The sequence below is a fragment of the Theropithecus gelada genome, chromosome 13, assembly GCF_003255815.1.
Source record: "Theropithecus gelada isolate Dixy chromosome 13, Tgel_1.0, whole genome shotgun sequence".
NCBI classification, from domain to species: Eukaryota; Metazoa; Chordata; class Mammalia; order Primates; family Cercopithecidae; genus Theropithecus; species Theropithecus gelada.
Genome location: NC_037681.1, coordinates 44,088,737 through 44,109,911, shown reverse-complemented (window position 1 = coordinate 44,109,911; position 21,175 = coordinate 44,088,737). Strand labels below are relative to the sequence as shown.

At 37.8% G+C, this 21,175-nt stretch overlaps 1 protein-coding gene across 4 annotated transcripts in view; it reads left to right on the top strand.

Annotated features, from left to right (window-relative positions):
• The window catches only part of ATAD2B (ATPase family, AAA domain containing 2B), a 175,188-nt gene that overhangs the window by 138,796 nt on the left and 15,217 nt on the right, over window positions 1-21,175 (top strand). For all 4 annotated transcript variants that reach the window (XM_025354788.1, XM_025354787.1, XM_025354786.1 and 1 more), the window contains 2 exons: window positions 1,830-1,989; window positions 18,916-19,038. In XM_025354788.1, coding sequence (XP_025210573.1) covers window positions 1,830-1,989; window positions 18,916-19,038 — 283 coding nt within the window. The remainder of the gene's footprint in view (window positions 1-1,829; window positions 1,990-18,915; window positions 19,039-21,175) is intronic.

The following is a 21,175-nucleotide window of genomic DNA, read 5'->3' as shown; positions in this document are numbered from 1 at the left end:
CCGTTTATATTTGTGGGAATTTCCCCCCCCATAGTGTTTTTAGATAATCTTAAAACTATCAGCTGATTAAAAAATTATTTTAAATAAATGTGATATGTGTGCGTGCCCTTCCTTCCACTCCCCTATTTGGTATATTTGGACTCTTAACACTTCTTAAAGGATAAGGGCTTGCCCCCAACTCAGCCTCCCATGCTGGGAGTAAACCAGTTTTGCTTTTGCTCAGGAAAACTCTTTTCTTTCCAATCAGAAAAGATTTGTCAGATTTTCAAATGCCATCTGTAATAGTTTTATAAATGATGGTAAGGTAGTACAAAGGGACAGAAAATGTTGGTCAGATAAATATTTTATTTAGGCTTATGTTTCTCTTATTTTCTCCTTTGTTTTTCTTCTCAGGTTCATTCAGCTCTTAAGCTGAAAACATAGGAGTCTCTGGGAAGGATCGAGAGGGGGAAATAAGATAACCTAAAACTAAAGTTTTTATTTAATTAATGAATTTAAAGTGTCTGAAAACTTTATCAAATTCCAAAGCAGACTGCAGAGAAAACAAAACTTTAGAAAACAAATGTTAAATTTAAAATTAAGCATAGGGTGGTAACATTTATAGTCTTTAATAATATACATTTTAGAGTGCTTTTTAGTTTATAAAACAGTTTCCACTTGTACACAGGCATTTGTGTCAAATACCAGAACTAGGAATCCAGCTAATATCTTCTGAGGTAGTTTGTTTCAGTATAACTCTGCTACTTCTCTTATAGGGAGATTGACTGGTTTTTCAGCTCCTAAAAGGTGAAAAATGAATTAAAACACACATACACTTCTACTTAATATTTTTTATAAGTAATCCTAAACATTAAAAAACATATAAATTATGTATATGTGCGTGCGTGTGTGTGAATATGTAAATTTAAAAATAATGGTATAGATGCCCTCTGAAACTGTGAGAAAACTAACCCTACGATCATAGAGTAGAACTTAACCATCTCCCTAGAAATCTTTCCTGGACTAATTTTAGACATTACTGCTAAGACTGCTTTTGTAGGAAACCTATTTACTTGATTTGAGATTTGCATTGGGGAAGGCAGTAGATACGTAAGTTGCTAGCACTTTCTTATTGGTCGGGGATACACAATTTATTGGGCAAATCAAGACTTAATATCTCTTGTTTAGGGTTATCTCACAGAAAATCAGCACAGAAAGCAGCATGTTTGTTTTTGTTTGTTTGTTTGTAGATTTCTTTATACCTAGGGACAAATCCAGCAAATCTCATACTGGTTAGGAAAACTATACTTAATTTTCTTATGTAATTGACTCTAAATGTTTGTGATGACTCCAAAGGAGTGGAAAATACTTTCCATGAAATAGTTCACTCTAGAAAACTGAAAAAGAAAATTTTTGTTGAAAATTTAAAGAGATTTATCAGAATAACTTATCTCATAGTATGAAAAGTCTTTGCTTTTTATTTTCCTTTTCTTTTTCTTGAAGTCACATTTATTGATGCTCATTGGGTATTTTTGTCCATACATTCTCTTCTCAGATATGCCCAAAGGGTTAAAAAAAAAAAAAAACACACAGACATAGTTTCAAATTTTAAGAACAGAAACATTTCAGAGTTGATTTAGGTATGACTTGGAAACTGAAGCTTTCATGGAAAGTATGGCAGATAGTAACTTTGGTAGCATAAACAGCACTGCAGTTTTATCTTTATAAATTATTTATTTGATATTTAGATTTAATTTTTAAAGAACTTTGTTTTTATTTTGTGTTTTTACGAACTGAGATGATATGAAAAACCAGAACTAATTTTTATTAAAATATCTTATTTGTTTTAGGTTTCAGATTATCTTGAAGTAATCAAGGAACCAATGGACTTATCAACAGTAATAACTAAAATTGATAAACATAATTACCTAACTGCAAAGGATTTCCTGAAAGATATTGACCTCATCTGTAGCAATGCTTTAGAGTATAATCCAGACAAGGACCCAGGAGGTAAGGATGCATAGGGCAAGGTTTCCCTTGAAAATCAGTCAGAAGGCAGTTTACCGTTTAAATACTAACTCATGCCTGTGTTCTAGATAGATTAATTTTCACGACCTGTTGTTTTTCAAAACTTGTTAATAAGAAACTCATAGTCTACATAAAAATAATGTGTTTAAAGTAGAGAATTGTATGGTTATAGATATTATTTTCAGGGGTTCGTTTCTTCATTTATGTTCTACTTTTTATATTTACATTGTGATTTGCGAATTTAATTGAAAATTTATTAGTCAACAATCACAGTGCTGATAAACACTGGGAATTTCGAATTCATGGAAATCCATGATAGGATAAGTTTATGTGTCAAAAGATCCTTTTATGTAGAATGTTATCTGTTCTTTTGATTATTGGTATTTTTATGTAATTATTTTATTCCTAATCCATCCTGTATTCAAGTGTATAGTCCCAACTTTTGTTATCTGGTTGATAACAGATATATCCTGGAAGACCACCAGGAGTATATCTGCAGTGAAACAAGATGAGGTGATTTATTATACTGAGGGAGAATATGTGTCATAGGGAACCATACAAGATTTGGGCTTGTGTTAAGTGATTTTGGTTAGAGTATAAGGAAGTGGGGCTTTGCAGTGGATTAGATGCTATTGGAAAGTAGGAATAATTTTAAGAACCTAGAAGGCAAGAAAATGGAGCAAGGCTAAAGCTATGATTGATAAAGAAACAGCAGTTGGCTGGGTGTGGTGGCTCATGCCTGTAATCCCAGCACTGTGGGAGACTGGGGCGAGTAGATCACTTGAGCTCAGGAGTTTGCAGGCCAGCCTGAGTAACATGGCAAAACCCCGTCTCTACAAAAAATTACAAAAATCAGCTGTGTGTGGTGGTTGCACACCTGTAGTCCTAGCTACTTGAGAGGCTGAGATGGGAGGATCACTTGAGCCCTGGAGGTTGAGGCTGCAGTGAGCTGTGATCATGCCACTGTACTCCAGCCTGGGAAACAGAGTGATAGCCTTTCTCAAAATAAAAAGGAAATAAAAGGAAAAAAAAGAAAAAAGAAAAAAAAAAAAAAAGAAAGAAACAGTAGTCATTCATATTAGTCAGGATTGTGTTTGGTCATTGGCTATTATTATTTATTTTTACTTTTTTGAGATGGAATCTCCCTCTGTTGCCCAGGTTGGAGTACAGTGGCATGATCTCTGCTTCCTGCAACCTCCACCTCCTGGGTTCAAGTGATTCTTCTAGCTCAGCCTCCCGAGTAGCTGGGATTACAGGTGCCTGCCACCGTATCCAGCTAATTTTTTGTGTTTTTAGCAGACACGGGGTTTCACCATGTTGGCCAGGCTGGTCTCAAACTTGTAATCTCAAGTGGTCTACCTGCCTCAGTCTCTCAAAGTGCTGGGATTACAGGCCTGGGCCACCACGCCCAGCCTGATTATTGTTTTTTTTGGTGGTCAGGACAATGTTCATGTTTTGTCTGTGTTTAGACATGATTAGACAGAGTGGTCTAATTTTTCTCTTGACCCGTCATGGGCACAGGGTGGCCTTGTCTGATAGTGTTCTGTGAAATTGTTTATGTTTAATTGTAGTACCCTGAGGCGTAGCTGATAGTGCCAGGCCAACTCCTGGCTATCAGGAGCCACTTTTTGCTTTTTTACTCTATTGAGAATTCTATTTATTTGATAAGTAATACTAAAAATAAAATGCTTCTTGTTTTTAAAACATTCATTTAAGTTTTTGTTATCTAAAGATAGTTAGAATATAATTTTTGCTTTGTTTTGTTTTTTGTTTGAGACAGAGTCTCATTGTGTCACCCAGGCTGGAGTGCAGTGGCGTGATAGCAGCTCAGTGTAACCTCCGCCTCCTGGATTCAAGTGATTCTCGTGCCTCACCCTCCCAAGTAGCTGGGACTACAGGCACGTGCCACTACATCCAGCTAATTTTTGTATTTTTAGTAGAGATGGGATTTTGTCATGTTGGCCAGGCTAGTCTTGAAGTCCTGACCCCAGGTAATCTGCCCCTCTCGACCTCCCAGAGTGCTGGAATTATAGGTGTGAGCTACGGCGCCTGGCCTGTGCTTTGTTTTGTATCTGTATTTTGAGGCAGAGCTTCTCAACCCAGGCCATATGGTAAAATGACTTAGATTTCTCAGTTTCACATGAAATTAGGTATTTTTTGCTTCAGTTTCAACCATAATATATCACAGATTCTATAATGGGAAAAACTGCAATTACTTTTGCACCAATCCAGTAATTTCCAAGTTAGGAGGCAGAATAAAATTTTGTGTGGCTGGACTTTGTATGTAACAGTTTTTCAGCTTTATGTTATTTACCTCTTGTAGTTTTTGTTGTTTGTTTGCTTTACCTGTTTTTGAGTTATTTTATATAACACACACACACACACACACACACTTTTTATTTGGACACAGCATCTTGTTCTGTTGCTCAGGCTGGAATGCAGCTGTGTGACCTCAGCTCACTGCAACCTCTGCCTCCTGGGCTCGAGCGATCCTCCCACCTTAGCCTCTCAGTAGCTGGGTAATACAGGCACACACCACCACACCTGGCTAATTTTTGTATTTTTGTTTGTAGAGAAGAGGTCTCGCCATGTTGCCCAGGCAGGTCTCAAACTCCTGGGTTCAAGTGATCTGCCCACCTCGGCCTCCCGAAGTGCTGGTATTACCCATGTGAGCCAGTGCACCCGGCTTATATATATCTTATAGAAAAATATATGAAAGTAGAACAAAGAAGAACATTAAAAACGTATAATTCCATCACTTAGTGTTTTTTCTCTGTTTCCTTCCCCATCCACGGATATACTGCATGTAGAATATATACATGCATCTTAGTTTTACTAAAATGACTAGGATTTTTGTAAATTTTGTCATTCCCATAATATTTTGTGAAAAGCTTATTAGTTAATGAATGTATTTCTCCAACATTATTTTAATCGTATTAGATCTCATATAACAGCTAATACCCTATTGTTGGACATACTAGATTTTTTAGTTTTTTCCTCTTTTATAAACACTGATAAATATCTTTGTAATGCAAATTTTGTGTTGATTCTTAATTATTTCCTTAGAATAAGTTCCTTAAAGTGAAATTTCTGGATCAAAGAATATATATCTTTTAAGGCTTTTAATCTGTACTATTAAAATTTTCTCTAAAAATTAAAAAAAATTATACCAGCAGCAGACTGGGTGCGGTGGCTTACACCTGTAATCCCAGCACTTTGGGAGGCCGAGGCAGGCAGATCATGAGGTCAGGAGATCGAGACCATCCTGGCTAATACTGTGAAACCACACCTCTACTAAAAATGCAAAAAATTAGCTGGGCGTGGTGGTGGGCACCTGTAGTCACAGCTACTCGGGAGGCTGAGGCAGGAGAATAGCATGAACCTGGGAGGCGGAGCTTGCAGTGAGCTGAGATTGCGCCACTGCACTCTGGCCTGGGCGACAGAGCGAGACTCTGTCTCCAAAAAAAAAAAAGAAAAATTATACCAACACCATCAGGGCCACTGTAAGCCAATGTAGCAATTTTTGGTAAGTGAGAGAACCTCATTCTTCAGTTGGATGCCATCCTGTAACAGGATGGATAGTGAAGCATGGGCTGGATGTCAGCCCCATTTCACTCCCTTCCCTTGCTGGGGTCCTTTGTGAGGGTACAGCCCGCACAACTGTCTATGTAGTGGCTTTGGGCAGTGTGTACCTACACCTTCAGCCTGGTTTTCAAGACACAGAGACTGCTGTTATTGTGTAATATGTAATGAGAATGTGGGCTTTGGATTCAGACCTAGGTTTTAGTCCCATTTCTCCTATTTCCTAGCTCTTTAACTTTGATCAAGTTAAGCCCTCTAAATTTTAGTTTCCTCATCTGTAAAATGGGGATGATAACAACATTCTTTAATTGGGGTAGTTGTAAGAATTAAATGAGAAAGTGTATTAGGTTGAACCTTACGAAATTGCTGTTTTCATATGGTTCATCCTAAATATCTTAAGCCTTGAGTGGGGTAGCTGGGACATGGTAAGAGTTCCATAAAGGTTAGTTGTTGATGTTTGTATTCTTATGATCATAATTATTTAAATTGTGCTTTAATTTTTTTATAAGTTGATTTCTTAGCAGGTACCTGCGTATTTGCTCTAGAATGACCCTCTATATTTTGTCCTTATTACATTCCCTGGACCATACTTTAAATTTAGTTCATTTTGAAACAAATCTAAGAGCTGGTAGTGAAAATGAATTTAAGTGCTTAGAAAAAGCCAGTTGAGAATATCAATCCATATTTTCCCCCCCTAAGTAATTAGTTATAACCATGTTGATATTAATATTTTAAGGAAGAAGTAATGGTTTCTGGTGCATAATAACATTTTGCTACAAAATGCAGTTCCACAATGAAAGAATATGGCTCTGTCTCACAGAGTTAACACGGTACACTTGTAACTTTCTTCCTTCACTTGTTCTGATATAAAAAGTGGTATAGTTCAAAGGTATTATTTTGGCTGTGTTTAGATTTTTTTCATATCTTTCATCAAGCAACCTCTTTTTTTTTTTTCTTAGCAACAGAACCACATGTTATATTCCAGAAAAACATCCTCAGGGTGTGTTGTGTAGCAAGTGGAAATTACATGAATGTTGTATTACGTTTACAAGTTCCCATGAGTATTTGAAAGCTTATAGTGTTCTCTTTTGCAGAACACTTGGCCATTTGGGGGAAAAACTAACATATACATAGAAGACAGAAGCCAACATTTTGAAAGATATACATGTTGCCTAACTGTTGACCCAGATTCTCTCCCTTGAGGATGATGGGAACAGAAATTAAATGATGGGAACAAGGAGAAATTGACCTGTGTTCTAAATGTGACCAGTATCAGATATTTGGCCCTAATTACTACACTATAGATACATGATATATTATGTTTGGCTCATCCCCGTTTTTGGTCTTGCAGTGCACCCCTCCTATATTCCCCAGGCCTGTTCATATGCTGCATACCATCATTTGACAAGTTTTGCTGAAATTTTGGCCCTAATCTTTTAGTTTCCTCAGAATCTTCTGTGTTGTACCAATTGCATAGGATTAAAGCCCCCAGATTCACCCAAACTTTTGGAGCTCTCTGTGTTCTGCTCTTAATACATTTCTAAATTTATCTGCCATAGTTCTATTTTATGAGTTGTTTCAACCAAACTCATTCATTTTTCCATTAGTGTTTGTGAATACTATCTGCTAATTACTGAGCTGGATGCCTAGACTACAAATATGACTGTGACAATTCTTGCCTTTTGAGACCAAGATTTTATATATATTTATATTTATATATATATAATCAGTGTTATGGTAGATCCATAATGCCTACTGGATAACTACTATGTGGCAGGCTTTATTCTGTATGTAATTGTATTAGCTTACTAGCGCTACCATAACAAAATATAACAGAAATTAATTTTCTCACAGTTCTGGAGGTTATCAATTCAAAATAAAAGTGTCAGCAAGTTTGGTTTCTCCTGAGGCCTCTTTTCTTGGCTTGCAGATGGCGGCCTCCTTCTCTCTTTGTCCTTACATGGCCTTTTCCCTATGCCTGTGTGCCCTTGGTGTCTCTTGGTGTGTCCAAATTTTCTCTCCTTATAAGGACATCAGTCAGATTGGAACCCACCCATATGTCCTCATTTTATTTTAATTATCTTTTTAAAGGCCTTGTTTCCAAATACAGTCATATTTTAAGGTACTGAGAGTTAAGCTTTCCGCATATAAATTTTGAGGAGATGCAGTTCAGCCTGTAACAGATATATGAAACACAATCCCTACTATATAGAAAGTCATCAATTTTTAGAGATGATAAATACACTAATCAAATTATTGGTGATTGTAATAACAAATATTAAGATAAAGGGATATCATAGAGGTGGCTAAGGTGCCAGCAGATAATTATAAGACAGTATCATAAGGACTTTATTAGAAATATGTTACTGGGTTAGTGGAGCACAGAAGAGAAGACACTACTTGGAGATTAGCAAGATTGGGAAGGGCATTGATTCCAGGCTGAGGAAACAAAGGTATGAAAACAACAAATCTGGAGAATAGAGTGCCTCCATGGAGGAGTAGTGGGAAACTAATTTACTTCTCTACTCACTGACTCAACATTTATTGAGCCTCTATTTATTAAATATTCTCTGTGTATAAATCCTGTTTAAGGCTAGAGATATATAGATGGTTAAGACACAACCTTGACCTTTTAGTATCAAATTTGGGGTAGAGGTCAAGGGAGTTACCACTTGATGGAGGTTGGAACATCAGTTAAGATTTAATTGCAGTGGCTGCAGGGATTGAATGTAGAGGTCTTAGTGATCAACCATTTAAATATGGCGGACAAAAACCTAGAATGATCCTTGAGGTTTTGGTCTGGATAGAGGAAATCTGGGAAGGTAAACCAATGGAGGAACAGATTTATGGGCAGGATGTGAAATTCAGTTTGGGACATGTTAGTATGAGTTATATTTGGTACACCCAGACAAAATGCAGACTTTATTTATTTATTTATTTATTTATTTATTTATTCATGAGACAGAGTCTTGTTCTGTTGCCAGGCTGGAGTACAGTGGTGCGATCTTGGCTGACTGCACCCTCTGCCTCCTGGGTTCAAGTAATTCTCCTGCCTCAGCCTCCCCAGTAGCTGGGACTACAGGCGTGTACTGCCATGCCTAGCTAATTTTTGTATTTTTAGTAGAGATGGGGTTTCACCATGTTGGCCAGGATGGTCTCGATCTCTTGACCTCGTGATCCGCCCGTCTTGGCTTCCCAAACTGCTGAGATTACTAGTTGTATATGTGGTTCTGGAGGTTAAAAGAAGTGGGCAGGAGATATAGTTGGGAGTCATCATTGAGGAGGAGTGAATGAGATTTCATAGACAGTGTGTAGAATGAGAAGAGAGAGGTGCCCAGGAGGGCCCCTTTTCTAGGAAATATGGGTCCCAGTTCTTGCCCAGTGTAAGTCCCAGTCTTATTCTTTCAGTACCTTTGTCAAATGTGTCCCCTCTACTGGGAGTATTTACATGTTTTTCTTTTTAAATCAGTTTTATTGAGGTATAAGTAACATACAAGAAAATGTACTTTTGAAAAGCACGTAGCTTTTGAAAGCACCTATATTTTTTAAATTTCACCTACCCAGCCGGGCGCGGTGGCTCACGCCTGTAATCCCAGCAGTTTGGGAGTTCAAGGCGGGTGGATCATGAGGGCAAGAGGTCGAGACCATCCTGGCTAACATGGTGAAATCCCATATCTACTAAAAATACAAAAATTAGCTGGGCGTGGTGGTGTGCGCCTGTACTCCTGCTGAGGCAGGAGAATCGCTTGAATCCAGGAGGCGGAGGTTGCAGTTAGCCAAGATTGCCCTCCAGCCTGGCGACAGAGCAAGACTCCGTCTAAAAAAAAAAAAAAAAAATTCACCTACCTTTCAAGGAATACTAAAATGCTAAGTTCATGAAAGATTTTTCTGATTTCCTTCCAGTTGTAAGTAACCCCTTCATCTCTGAATCTCATAATGTAACTTTTCTGAGACGTTTATTCCTTTTTTACCCATAGTTATTTGTTTACGTATCCTTACCCCTTGTTTTAGACTCAAAGCCTATTGAGAACAGGATCTATATAGGCATCTTGTGTAGAGCATATTCTTAATAAATGTGGCCAATGAGTAAATGTTATTCATTATTCTATTTTTATTTTATTTACTTATTTGAGACAGAGTTTTGCTCTTGTTGCCCAGGCTGGAGCACAGTGGCACGATCTCAGCTCACTGCAATCCCCACCTCCCAGGTTCAAGCAATTCTCCTGCCTCAACCTCCTGAGTACCTGGGATTATAGGCATGCGCCACCATGTCCGGCTAATTTTTGTGTTTTTAGTAGAGACGGGATTTCACCATGTTGGTCAGGCTGGTCTCGAACTCCTGTCCTCAGGTGATCCACCCGCCTCGGCCTTCCAAAGTGTTGAGATTACAGATGTGAGCCTCTGTGCCTAACCTCTATTTTTAGATACTAACTCAAGGAATCTCAGATTAGGTAGAAATTATAAAATGGAGACATGGTAACATTATGTAGAAATATGCACAAATGCTAATAATATGTAAATATGACCCGAACCAGTAAATATAGTTAAATTTTTTTTTATTTTTTGTTTTTTTGGAGACAAGGTCTCACGCTGTTGCCTGGACCTGAGTGCAGTGGCATGATCTTGGTTCACTGCAGCCTTGACCTCCTGGGCACCAGTGATCCTCCCACCTCAGCCCCCTCGAGTAGCTAGGACTACAGCTACAGGACTTACCACCATGCCTGGCTAATTTTAAAATATTTTTGTATAGATGGGGTCTTGCTATGTTGACTATGCTGGTCTCAAACCCTTCAAGTGATCCTCTTGCTGCATCCTCCCAAAGTGTTGAGATTACAGGTGTGAACCACCATGCCCAGCCAAATTTCTTATTTATGAAATTATTTGGGATGAAAAATCATAACATGAAAATTAGCTTTTCTTAAAAATATGGTTACTCTTAATAATTTTATTGAACAAAACCTCAGCTAATGTACTTCTGGGATTTTTTTTTTCTTCATAATGAACTAAAAGTAAAAGTTTACCAATTACAAAAGAAACATCAACACAGTGAAATTGCTGTTACTTTCATTAAAGTAGTGCTTCTGTTAATTTTATAGATACTCATCTATATATGTCCTAAGTAGCAATTACTTTTTGCTGAAGACAAATGTAAGTGGTAATATCTTTATTTTATAGATGAGGAGATTGGGGCTCAGAAAGGTTATATAATCCGTGTGCAAACCTACAGATGTTATATGGCACAACTGAATGGATTGAGAGCTGTCTTGACTTCAAAGCCAATATGTGGGGTTTTTTTGCTGTGCTTATGTAACTTGCAAATTTCATGGATTTGTACAATCTTAAAATCTTAAAGTATGAGACAGAGTAGAAACTCATAAATATGTAGTTTCTATTCCCATATGATTTTAAACCTAGAGTTTTAAATGATGAATGAGTCTTTGAATCCGCAAACAAAATTATATTCATGTGCAGTTTTCAACTTTTATTCTCTTCTTTTTTTTCCCTCCCCCAAGATGGGGTCTCACTCTGTTGCCTAGTCTGGAGTGCAGTGGTGCGATCATGGCTCACTGTAGCCATCATAGCTGACTTGAGCCACCGACCTCCCTGGCTCAAGTTATCTTCCCACTTCAGCCTCCTGAATAGCTGGGACCACATGAGCCACCAATACTGGCTAACTTTTTAATTTTTTGTAGAGATGGAGTCTCCATATGTTGCCCAGGCTGGTCTCAAACTCCTGGCCTCAAGCAATCCTCGTGCCTCAGTTTCCTAAAGTGTTGAGATTACAGATGTGAGCCATGATGCCCAGCCATATTCTGTTCTTATAAGGATACAGGTCAAAAAGATTAAGAACCTAGGATTATCATAGACATCCCTTCTAGTTTTAATATTCTTTAAGTTTGTGATTATATGCTATGTGTAATCTTAGACACTCTTCTAAACAATGATTGAAAACTGTAATGATAGGCACATGAAAAAGCAATGCCCTGGCCAGGCACAGTGGCCCACAGCTGTAATCCCAGCACTTTGGGAGACCCAGGTGGGCAGATCGCTTGAGCCCAGGAATGTGAGACCAGCATGTGACCTGGGCAACATGGCAAGACACCATCTCTACAAAAAATACAAAAATTAGCCGGGCGTGGTGGCGCATGCCTGTGGTCCTATTAATAGCTGCTTGGGGCACTGAGGCAGAGAGGATTGTTTGAGCCCAGGAGGTTGATGCTGCTATAAGCCATGATCGTTCCACTGCATTCTAGCTTGGGTAACAGAGTGAGACTTTGTACCTCCACCCCCATCTCCCCAGAAAAGGAGTGTCCCCTCTCAAATGCAGATTTTTTTTAAAGACTATATTCCTTGTCTTCCATACTAGTGGGAAATTTTTATGGAATTTTTTTTTCTTCATTCTTTTTTCTTGCTTAATTTAGGGTAGTGTTGGGATAGAAGATATACTTTATAAAAAGCAGAAAGACCAATCATTGAGTTATTTTAGAGATAATATGCCAGATCCATGCCTTTAGATTTAATCTTACCTCTTTTTTAGTTTCTCTTCATTCAAGCCGAGGTAGAAAGCCAGTGGTGGAAAGTTGTGGTATTGCATAGTCTACACACATTGTATTGTCAACTTGAAAGTATAGCTACTTCTAAGGATGTTGACGTTCATTGTAGTTTTTTATTTATAGTAGCTAAAATTAGAAGCAATTTAAAACTTCCAAAAAGAGAACAATACTTTTGAAAAATTAAAGCACATCCTACTTTGGATTGTTGGACAACTATTAAAGTTTGGTTTTCAAAGAGTATTTAAAAGACACCAGGAGACTTCTTCTTCTCTTCTTCAGGCCAAGATGGAGTAAAAGGGATTCGATTTATTTACCCCCTCACATGAAACAATGAAAAAAAAAATGAACAAAATATATTTAAAGAAAAACTCTTTGGAAAGCATTAGACACCAGGCAACACAGGACAGTGATTCCCAAAAGATAGAAACAAGTAAGAGGAGCAGTGTGGTTGCCTGGAGACAATTTCCAGATACCAGCCCCAGGAGGAGCAACCCAGGCGTATTCTGGAGGTCCTCTGAATTGAGGAGCCAGACCTGGGAATCTGAAGAGGCCACAGTGGTTTGCGTTTGTAGGGAAGATTACCAGAAAGAAGAAAGCTGCACAGAGAGAACACTGCGGCTATCTCCAGGAGGTCCTACCCTAGTGTTTAAGTAGTGGTTAGTGCATATGTGTGAGAAACCTATCTGAGGCCAGAAAAGGAGAGGGAATATTCCTTGAAGTTCACACAGGGGCTGCAATAGAGTTAGAGCTAATAAATCAACAAGGAGATACAATGGAATAATAAAAAGGTATATAGTAATTCCAAGAGAAGTGAGAAAAGGAGGAAAAGGGGAACAAAGAGCATATAAGACGAGTAGAAAATAAATAGCGACCATATCAACAATCACATATATCACATTAAAAGTAAATGCTCTAAACCAGGGGTCAGCAGACTATCATCAAGCTGACAGCCTGTATTTGTAAGTCAAATGTTTTTACTGGAACAAAATTTTTCCCCCATCTCCGCTTTTCAGTTCAATGATAAATGATGTCTACAAAAAGCCTACAGTTCTCATCATACTATTGATGAAAGAGTAAGTACTTTCTCCTTAAGATCAGAAACATGACCAGGATGTCTGCTTTTACCAATTCTATCCAACATTAAACCAGAGCTTTCAGCCAATGCAATAAGGTAAGAAAAAGAAATAAAGGCATCCCTACTTCCAGAAAGAAAGAAGTAAAACTGTTGTTTGTAGACATATGATGTCTACATAGAAAATCCTATGGAATATTTAAAGAAGCTATTAGAACATATAAGTGAAGTTAGGGTTGCAGGAGACAGGATCAGTATGTAAAACACTTGTTTTTCTATATACTAGCAACAAACAGAAAATTGAAATAACATCAAAAAATAACATGAAATATAGATAAATCTGACAAAAGGCATGTAAGTAAGACTTATACATTAAAAACTATAAAACTTTGGTGAGAAAAATTAAAGAAGACCCAAATAAATGGAGATATATGTCATGGCTCATGGATTGGAAGACTAAACATTATGAAGATGTAATTTCTCCCCAGATTGAACCACAGGTTCAACACCATCCAATCAGAATTCCAGCAGGCATTTGATAGAAATTGACAAACTGATTCTAAAATTCATATAAAGATGAAAAGGACCTAGAATAGTCAAAACAACTTTGAAAAATAAAAACAGTTGGAAGACTTAATACTACTTTATTATAAGACTTACAAAGTTACACTAATCTAGACAGTGTATATTGGCATGAAGTTTGACAAGTAGGTCAATGAAATAGCATAGAGTCCTGAAATAGATGCACACATAGAGGATCAATTGCTTTTTAACAAAGATATAAAGTCAGTTCAATTAAGAAAGTAGATTAATTTCAACAGATTGTTTTGGAACAATTGGATATCAGCATGCAAAAAAAGACCTTTGTATACAAAAGTTGACTCACAATGGATCACATACCTAAATACAAGAGCTTAAAACCTATAGCCAGAATATTAAGTCTCAGAATTTAATAATAACCCAATTTAAATAATGGACATAAGAGCTGAAGACACTTTATCAAAGAAGATATACAGAAGACAAATATACACATGAAAAGATACTCAACCTCATTAATCTTATTTATTTATTTATGGAGATGGAGTCTCACTCTGTCACCTAGGCTGCAGTGCAGTGGTGTGATCTCAGCTCACAGCAACCTCCACCTCCTGGGTTCAAGCGATTCTCCTGCCTCAGCCTCCCGAGTAGCTGAGATTACAGGCACACACCACCATGCCCGGCTTTTTAAAAATATATTTTTAGTAGAGATGGGGTTTCACCGTTTTGGCCAGGCTGGTCTCAAACTCCTGACCTCGGGTGATCCACCCGCCTTGGTCTTCCAAAGTGCTGGGATTACAGGTGTGAGCTACCTCACCCAGCTGACCTCATTAATCTTTAGTGAAATGCAAATTAAGATCACAATGAGGCCGGGTGCAGTTGCTCATGCCGGTAATCCTAGCACTTTGAGAGGCCAAGGTGGGCGGATCACCTGAGGTCAGGGGTTCAAGACCAGCCTGGACAACATGGTGAATCCCTGTCTCTACTAAATATACAAAAATTAGCTGGGTGGGGTGGCACACACTTGTAATCCCGGCTACTCAGGAGGCAGAGGATGCAGTGAGCTGAGATTGTGCCACTGTACTCCATCCTGTGCAACAGAATGAGACACCATTAAACACCTCTAAGGATCGTCTGAAACTGAGAAGACCATATCAAATATAATCAAGGATATGGAGTAACTGGAACTGTGATGCACTGTGGTAGGAATGTAAAATGGTACAACTGACTTGGAAAACAATCTAGAAGTTTCTTAGAACGTTTAACATGCATTATAGTCGTCTCTCCGTATCTGCTTTAGAACCTGTGGATACAAAGGGCTGACTGTACTACCTCTTTTTTTAAATTTATTTATTTATTTATTTATTTATTTATTTAGAGATTCTGTTTTGCTTTCACCCAGGCTGGAGTGCAGTGGCGTGATCTCGGCTCACTACAACCTCCGCCCCCCGGGTTCAGGCAATTCTCTGCCTCAGCCTCCTGAGTAGCTGGGATTACAGATGCCTGCCTTCATGTCTGGCTAATTTTTTTGTATTTTTAGTAGAGATGGGGTTTCACCAAATTGTCCAGGCTGGTCTTGAACTCCTGACCTCGTGATCCACCCATCTCAGCCTCCCAAAGTGCTGGGATTATAGGCATGAGCCCCTGTGCCCGGCCACTACCTCATTTTATATGAGAGATGTAAGCGTCTGGGAATTTGATATCCAAGGGGAGATGGAGTCCTGGAACCAATCCCCTGCGGTTGCTGGAGAGCCGTACTTATCATTTGACCTAGCCATTCCACCCCTTAGTATTAACACAAGGAAAATTAACATGTATATTTCCATACAAAGGTTTGTTCATCAGTGTTTATAGTGACTTTGTTTATAATAGCCAAAACCCAGAATTATCCCCAATGTCCACCAGCATATGAATGGATAAACAAATTGTGTTATACCCATATAATGGATTAGTATTCAGCACTAACAAATAATGAAGTACAGATACATGCAAAAATAGGGACAAATAATTATTTTTGTGCTTAAATAATTATGCTGAGTGAAAGAATCCTGATTAAAAATAATCTTTGTGATTCCACTCGTATATATAATTCTAGAAAATATAAACTGATCTATAGCAAGAGAAAGCAGATCCTTCATTGCTTGGGAATAGAGGGCTATGGGGAAGGGCAAAGGAAGGAAGACCAAGGGTCACAGGAAACTTTTGGTGATGATAGATATGCTCATTGGCCTTTTTTTTTTTTTTTTTTTTTTCATGAGACAGGATCTTGCTTTGTTGCCCAGGTTGGAGTGCAGTGGTATGAACGTGACTCACTGCAGCCTCGACTTCCTTGGGCTCAAGTGATCCTCATGCTTCAGCCTCTCAAGTAGCTGGGACCACAGCCATGCACCACCATGCTTGCCTAAGTTTTGTATTTTTTTTAGACATGGTGGCTCGCCATGTTGCCCAGGCTGGTCTCAAACTCCTGGGCTCAAGCAGTCCTCCTACCTTTCCCTCCCAAAGTACTTTGACTACAGGAACTACCACCTCCCCTGGCCCATTTGTTATCTTTATTGTTGTGGTAATGTTATGGATGTGTGCTTATGTCAAAATGTATCAAATTATATACTTTAAGTATGAGCAACTTACATGTCTATTATGCTTCAATAGATCTATTTTTAAGCAAACTTAGGGAAGTACAATGTGTACTAAATCAGATTACAAAATCATTGTGTTTTTTGTTCATAAAGAGAATTGTTGAGACACATATTCATGTGCCTACATGGTATCTCCAGTGGGATATTTTTTAGGCATCTCCAGACTGAAATCCCTGAAGCTAAACTCTTTAAAATTAATCTCTAACTTCTTTTCCTCCTTTCCTCTCTATTCTGGTTTTGTTTTCTTGTGGTTTTTTTTTTTTTTTTTTTTTTTTTGCATCTTTATAAATAGTATGCCCATCTCCCCATTTTTCATGCAAGAAGCTAGGAAATCATCTTTGTTATTTATGTTACCCTCTTATCTACTTTATCACCAAGTTGTGTCATTGAGAGCACATTTCAAATTTGTAATCTCGTCTTTCACCACTACCATTACCCCAGTTCAAGTCATCATCCTCTCACTAAAAGACCCTTGGTGTTTTTCTTGACTCCCCTCAATCCAGTGATCAGAAAACAGCCACAGCAGAGCTTTTCAACGATTTGCATTGCTCTTAGGATACAATCTAAAATCATTTTAATATGATCAGTTCCTCTTTTCCTCTTGCTTATTATGTTCTGACTACTGTTATAAATAAAGTTTCAATGCTGCAAAAAAAATAGCACTCAAACATAAAATTTTCTTTTTAATTCTCAGCAAGGCAAGGTACTTCTATAGAAGCGTGCGCCCTTATAAATGGAGCAATGGTGGGCACCCAGTTGGACAAGGGAGGGGAAGGGGTTCTTATTCCTGATGCATGTAGCCCCTGCTTCTGTGTTGTTCCCTTATTGGCTAGGGTTAGACCGCACAGGCTAAACTAATTCTGATTGGCTAAGGAGAATGACCGGGTAAGTGGTTTGGCGGGAAAAATGGGTATGACAGAGCAGGTAATCAAAATGAGTCAGGATGGAGTAGGTAATTGGAATGAGTCAGGGTGGAGCAGGTAATCGGAATGAGTCAGGGTGGAGTAGATAATCGGAATGAGTCAGGGTGGAGCAGGTAATGAAAAAGCTTGCTTTATGAGGAAGTTAAGTTTGTAAGTAGAAGGCAGAGAATTGAACATACTGACATATTGATTCTTTGAAAAGAAATTTAGAACTCATAATACTACACTGGCTGCATTTCAGTTTCTTGAAATCTCCAAACTCTTTTTACTACAGGATTTTCTCACATGGTATTTTCTGAACCTGCACTAGTATTTTTTTTTCCTCCCTTAATCTTTCAGTAGCTACTTCAGTCTGTGCTTCAAGTGTCAGTTTAAATGCCTCTTCTTCAGAGAGACTTCTTCCTGACTTGCTCAATCTAAATTGGAACCCACACCAGTACCCTGTAGGTTTTCTTCATAGCTGTTATTCAGGGTGTTTTGCTTCTGGGTTTTTTCTTTTTTGGAGGGAGGAGGTGTTAATTTGGATGTATGGGAGATTATTTGTTCCTGTAGTGGTCTGAAAAAGTCCTTGAAAGTTGGTATCATGTATGTTTTGTTCACTGCTGCGGGTGGCCACCATCCAGCTTTCCCTAGTGCAATCAACATTTGTTGAGTGAATGTTTAGAGAAAATGTGTTGGAAGTAAATATATCAGTGGTTGCCTTTGAGTGGTGCATGTTTGGTTTTGTAAGATTACCACAGTGAGCCATAATAACTTTCAAATCAGAAAAGTTATAAAGTATCTCTGTAACTTTGTGTATACTGTTTGCCTTTACTAGAGAGGAAAAAGCAAATGATGTTTTGGAACTTTGGATTCTTGCTCTTGATACTGTTAGAATATTAGTTACTTGATATATTACTTGCCTTTTCATATTTCTGAGTTGTGCAGGCATAGGGGGCACTGTTTATATTGTATTGTTTATGAATGGGAACTTCTGGATTAGTGTGAAGCAGAAACTCTTCTTTTAGTACCATTTTTAGGTATAGTTTGCCTGGAACTGTGTTTATGCTTCTCTCCTGGATTGCCTACAATGTATATACCATCTTGCGCCCTTTAGCTTAGAAAGTCTTTCTGTATGTCTCTGTTTTTGTCACATTTAAAAAAATAAGTCACCTTTAGGATATATTGCATTCTTTATCATAGTTTTGACCAATGTCAACTTAGGAGAAATTTAAGATTTTTTGAATTCTTAATATTAATCTCTGACAACTCTGGGGCTGGGCATTTGGTGAATATCCTCTAAACTTTTTAAATTTTTACTGAAAATCACATATTTCTGTTTTCAGAAATTTAAAAGCCGTAGGTATCTTTTTCTTATAATTCTCCACACTGCTTCAGAAATGGTAATAGGTTTAGTCCTTCCAGGTTCTTCAAGTATAATTTTCAGAGAATTACTAATGTGACTGAGTAGCTTAGTATATTTATTTTTTACCCATACTTTAAATGAACTTTTTCTCACCTAGCAATGCTTTTTATAATTTTGTTTGTATTCTTTTACTTTTTAAGATGTCCTTTGTTAATGTTATTTTGTTTCTATAATAAATGTATGCCAACTTTTTTAACAGATAAAATAATTAGGCACAGGGCTTGTACCCTGAAGGACACTGCACATGCTATCATTGCGGCTGAATTAGATCCAGAATTTAATAAACTTTGTGAGGAAATTAAGGAAGCAAGAATAAAAAGAGGTAAGTTGTAGAAATAAACTTGGCACTGAAGCCTCGTGTGCTCTGTTCAGGCCAAGAGTCCTTCAGTGATGTTTCTTTAGGGTTGCTGGTATTATGAAAGTAATGTATTTAATGTATGTATTTAATTTCTGATACTAATGTGTTATGTAAATTCTCAAAGATACTTTCCAACTTTACCTACTGTGAAAGTTTTAGTGTGATAGTGAGTATTACAGAAATGAAGTGTTTCTTAGTGAAATTTGTTTTGTAGGAGCATATCTTTTTTAAGAATTGATTTCTAAATGGATTTAGATATTAGATATGGAAAGGTTTTATTTTTCATCAGTTTACTTTCTGGTACTTTAAAAACATGTTTAGGAATACTGTTTTTCCCACCCTAGTGAAATTTATATGCAATTTTGTTATTAGAAACACAGAATTAGCAATTGTGGTTTGTCGATTCAGTTTATAATCTTGTCCTTGAGGAACTCACATTTTAGTAGGAGAGAGAGAAATGTAAAACAAATCAAGTACAGTGTGTTGTATGCACTGGTTGAAGCATGTTCAGATCACAGAGACAAGAGACCTCCTAGTAGGGAACCAGTGTAAGGAGTGAATATAGAAGTGTTCTCTTTAATGGACTAGGGAGGCAGTGACAGAGGAGGAGGAGGTGTATTGCAAACAGAGAAAACAATAGCATATGTAAAGGCACACAGGTGTGAAATAGCTTGATGTGTGTTAGAAGATCTTTAAACTGGTATTGCTAAAGATATACAGAATGCTGGAAATAGGGCTTAAGAGGTGCGGGGTCCAGGACACAAAGATTATGAAGAAACTTTTCTTCTACCTTTTTAGAGAGCTTTTCCCTGACCACCTAATCTAATAGAGGCTTTGGTAGCGTTTGGCATTATATTATTATTATTATTTTTGTCATGTCCTCCTTATTTAGGGTATCAGCACTTCAGATGTCTTGTTTATAGCTTTACTTCAATCCCTAGAACCCAGTCTGATATAAAACAGGTTTTTGGTAAATATTTGAATAAATCAATGCCATGCTAAGGAGTTTGTACTTTATCTTGTAGATCAGTGTTTTCAAAAATGTCTGCCTATTACCATTAGCTTAGACCTATGAATTAGATTCTCTGAGAATATTAAGGCCAAGAAATCTTTATTTGAACAAACTACCTAAGAGATTTTATGTACACTACAGTTTGATAGCCATAGGCAATAGAAATAATTGAAGGATTTTAAGCAGTGAAATGAATTGGTCGAATTGCCTTGGTGGGAAGAAGTAGCATAGTTCCAATATGCCAGGGTAGGAAGATGAGAGATCAGTTTAAAAGCTGTTGGAGCCCATTTGAAAAGGGTTTGGCAGTTTCTAAAAAATTAAACATGGATTTACTATATGACCCAGTGATTCTACTCTTAGGAATCTACCCAAGAAAAATGAAAATACATGTCCACACAAACACTTGTATGTTCATAGGACCATTGTTTATAATAACCACAAACTGGAAACATCCCAGATGTCTGTCAGCTGGTGAATGGGTAAGGAAAGCACAGGATACCCATATGAGTGCGTACTACTTATAATAAAAGGGAACAGAGTACTGATACACAGTACAACATGGACAAATTTCAAGAACATGCTGGCTGAACATGGTGGCTCATGCCTGTAATCCCAGCATTTTCGGTGGCAGAGGTTGGAGAATCGCTTGAGCCAAGGAGTTTGAGACTGGCCTGGGCAACATGGCGAGATACCATCTCTACAAAAAATGAAAAATATTAGCTGGGTGTGGTGGTGTACACTTGTGATCCCAGCCATTTGGAAGGCTGAGTTGGGAGGATTGCTTGAGCCCAGAAGATTGAGGCTGCAGTGAGCCATGTTCATGCCACTGCAGTCCATCCTGGGTGACAGAGCAAGATGTTGTCTCAACAAAAAAAACCCCAAAACATTATGCTAAATAAAAATAGCCAGACCCAGAAGACTACATATTGTATGATTTCTTTTATATAAAATGTCCAGAAAAGGCAAGTTTACAGAGACAAAAAGTGGAGTAGTGGTTGCCTGGGACAGTTATCTAAAATTGGATTGCTGTGGTAATTTTGCAACTCTGTACATCTACTAAAAACTATTTACTGTACACTTAAAACAGGT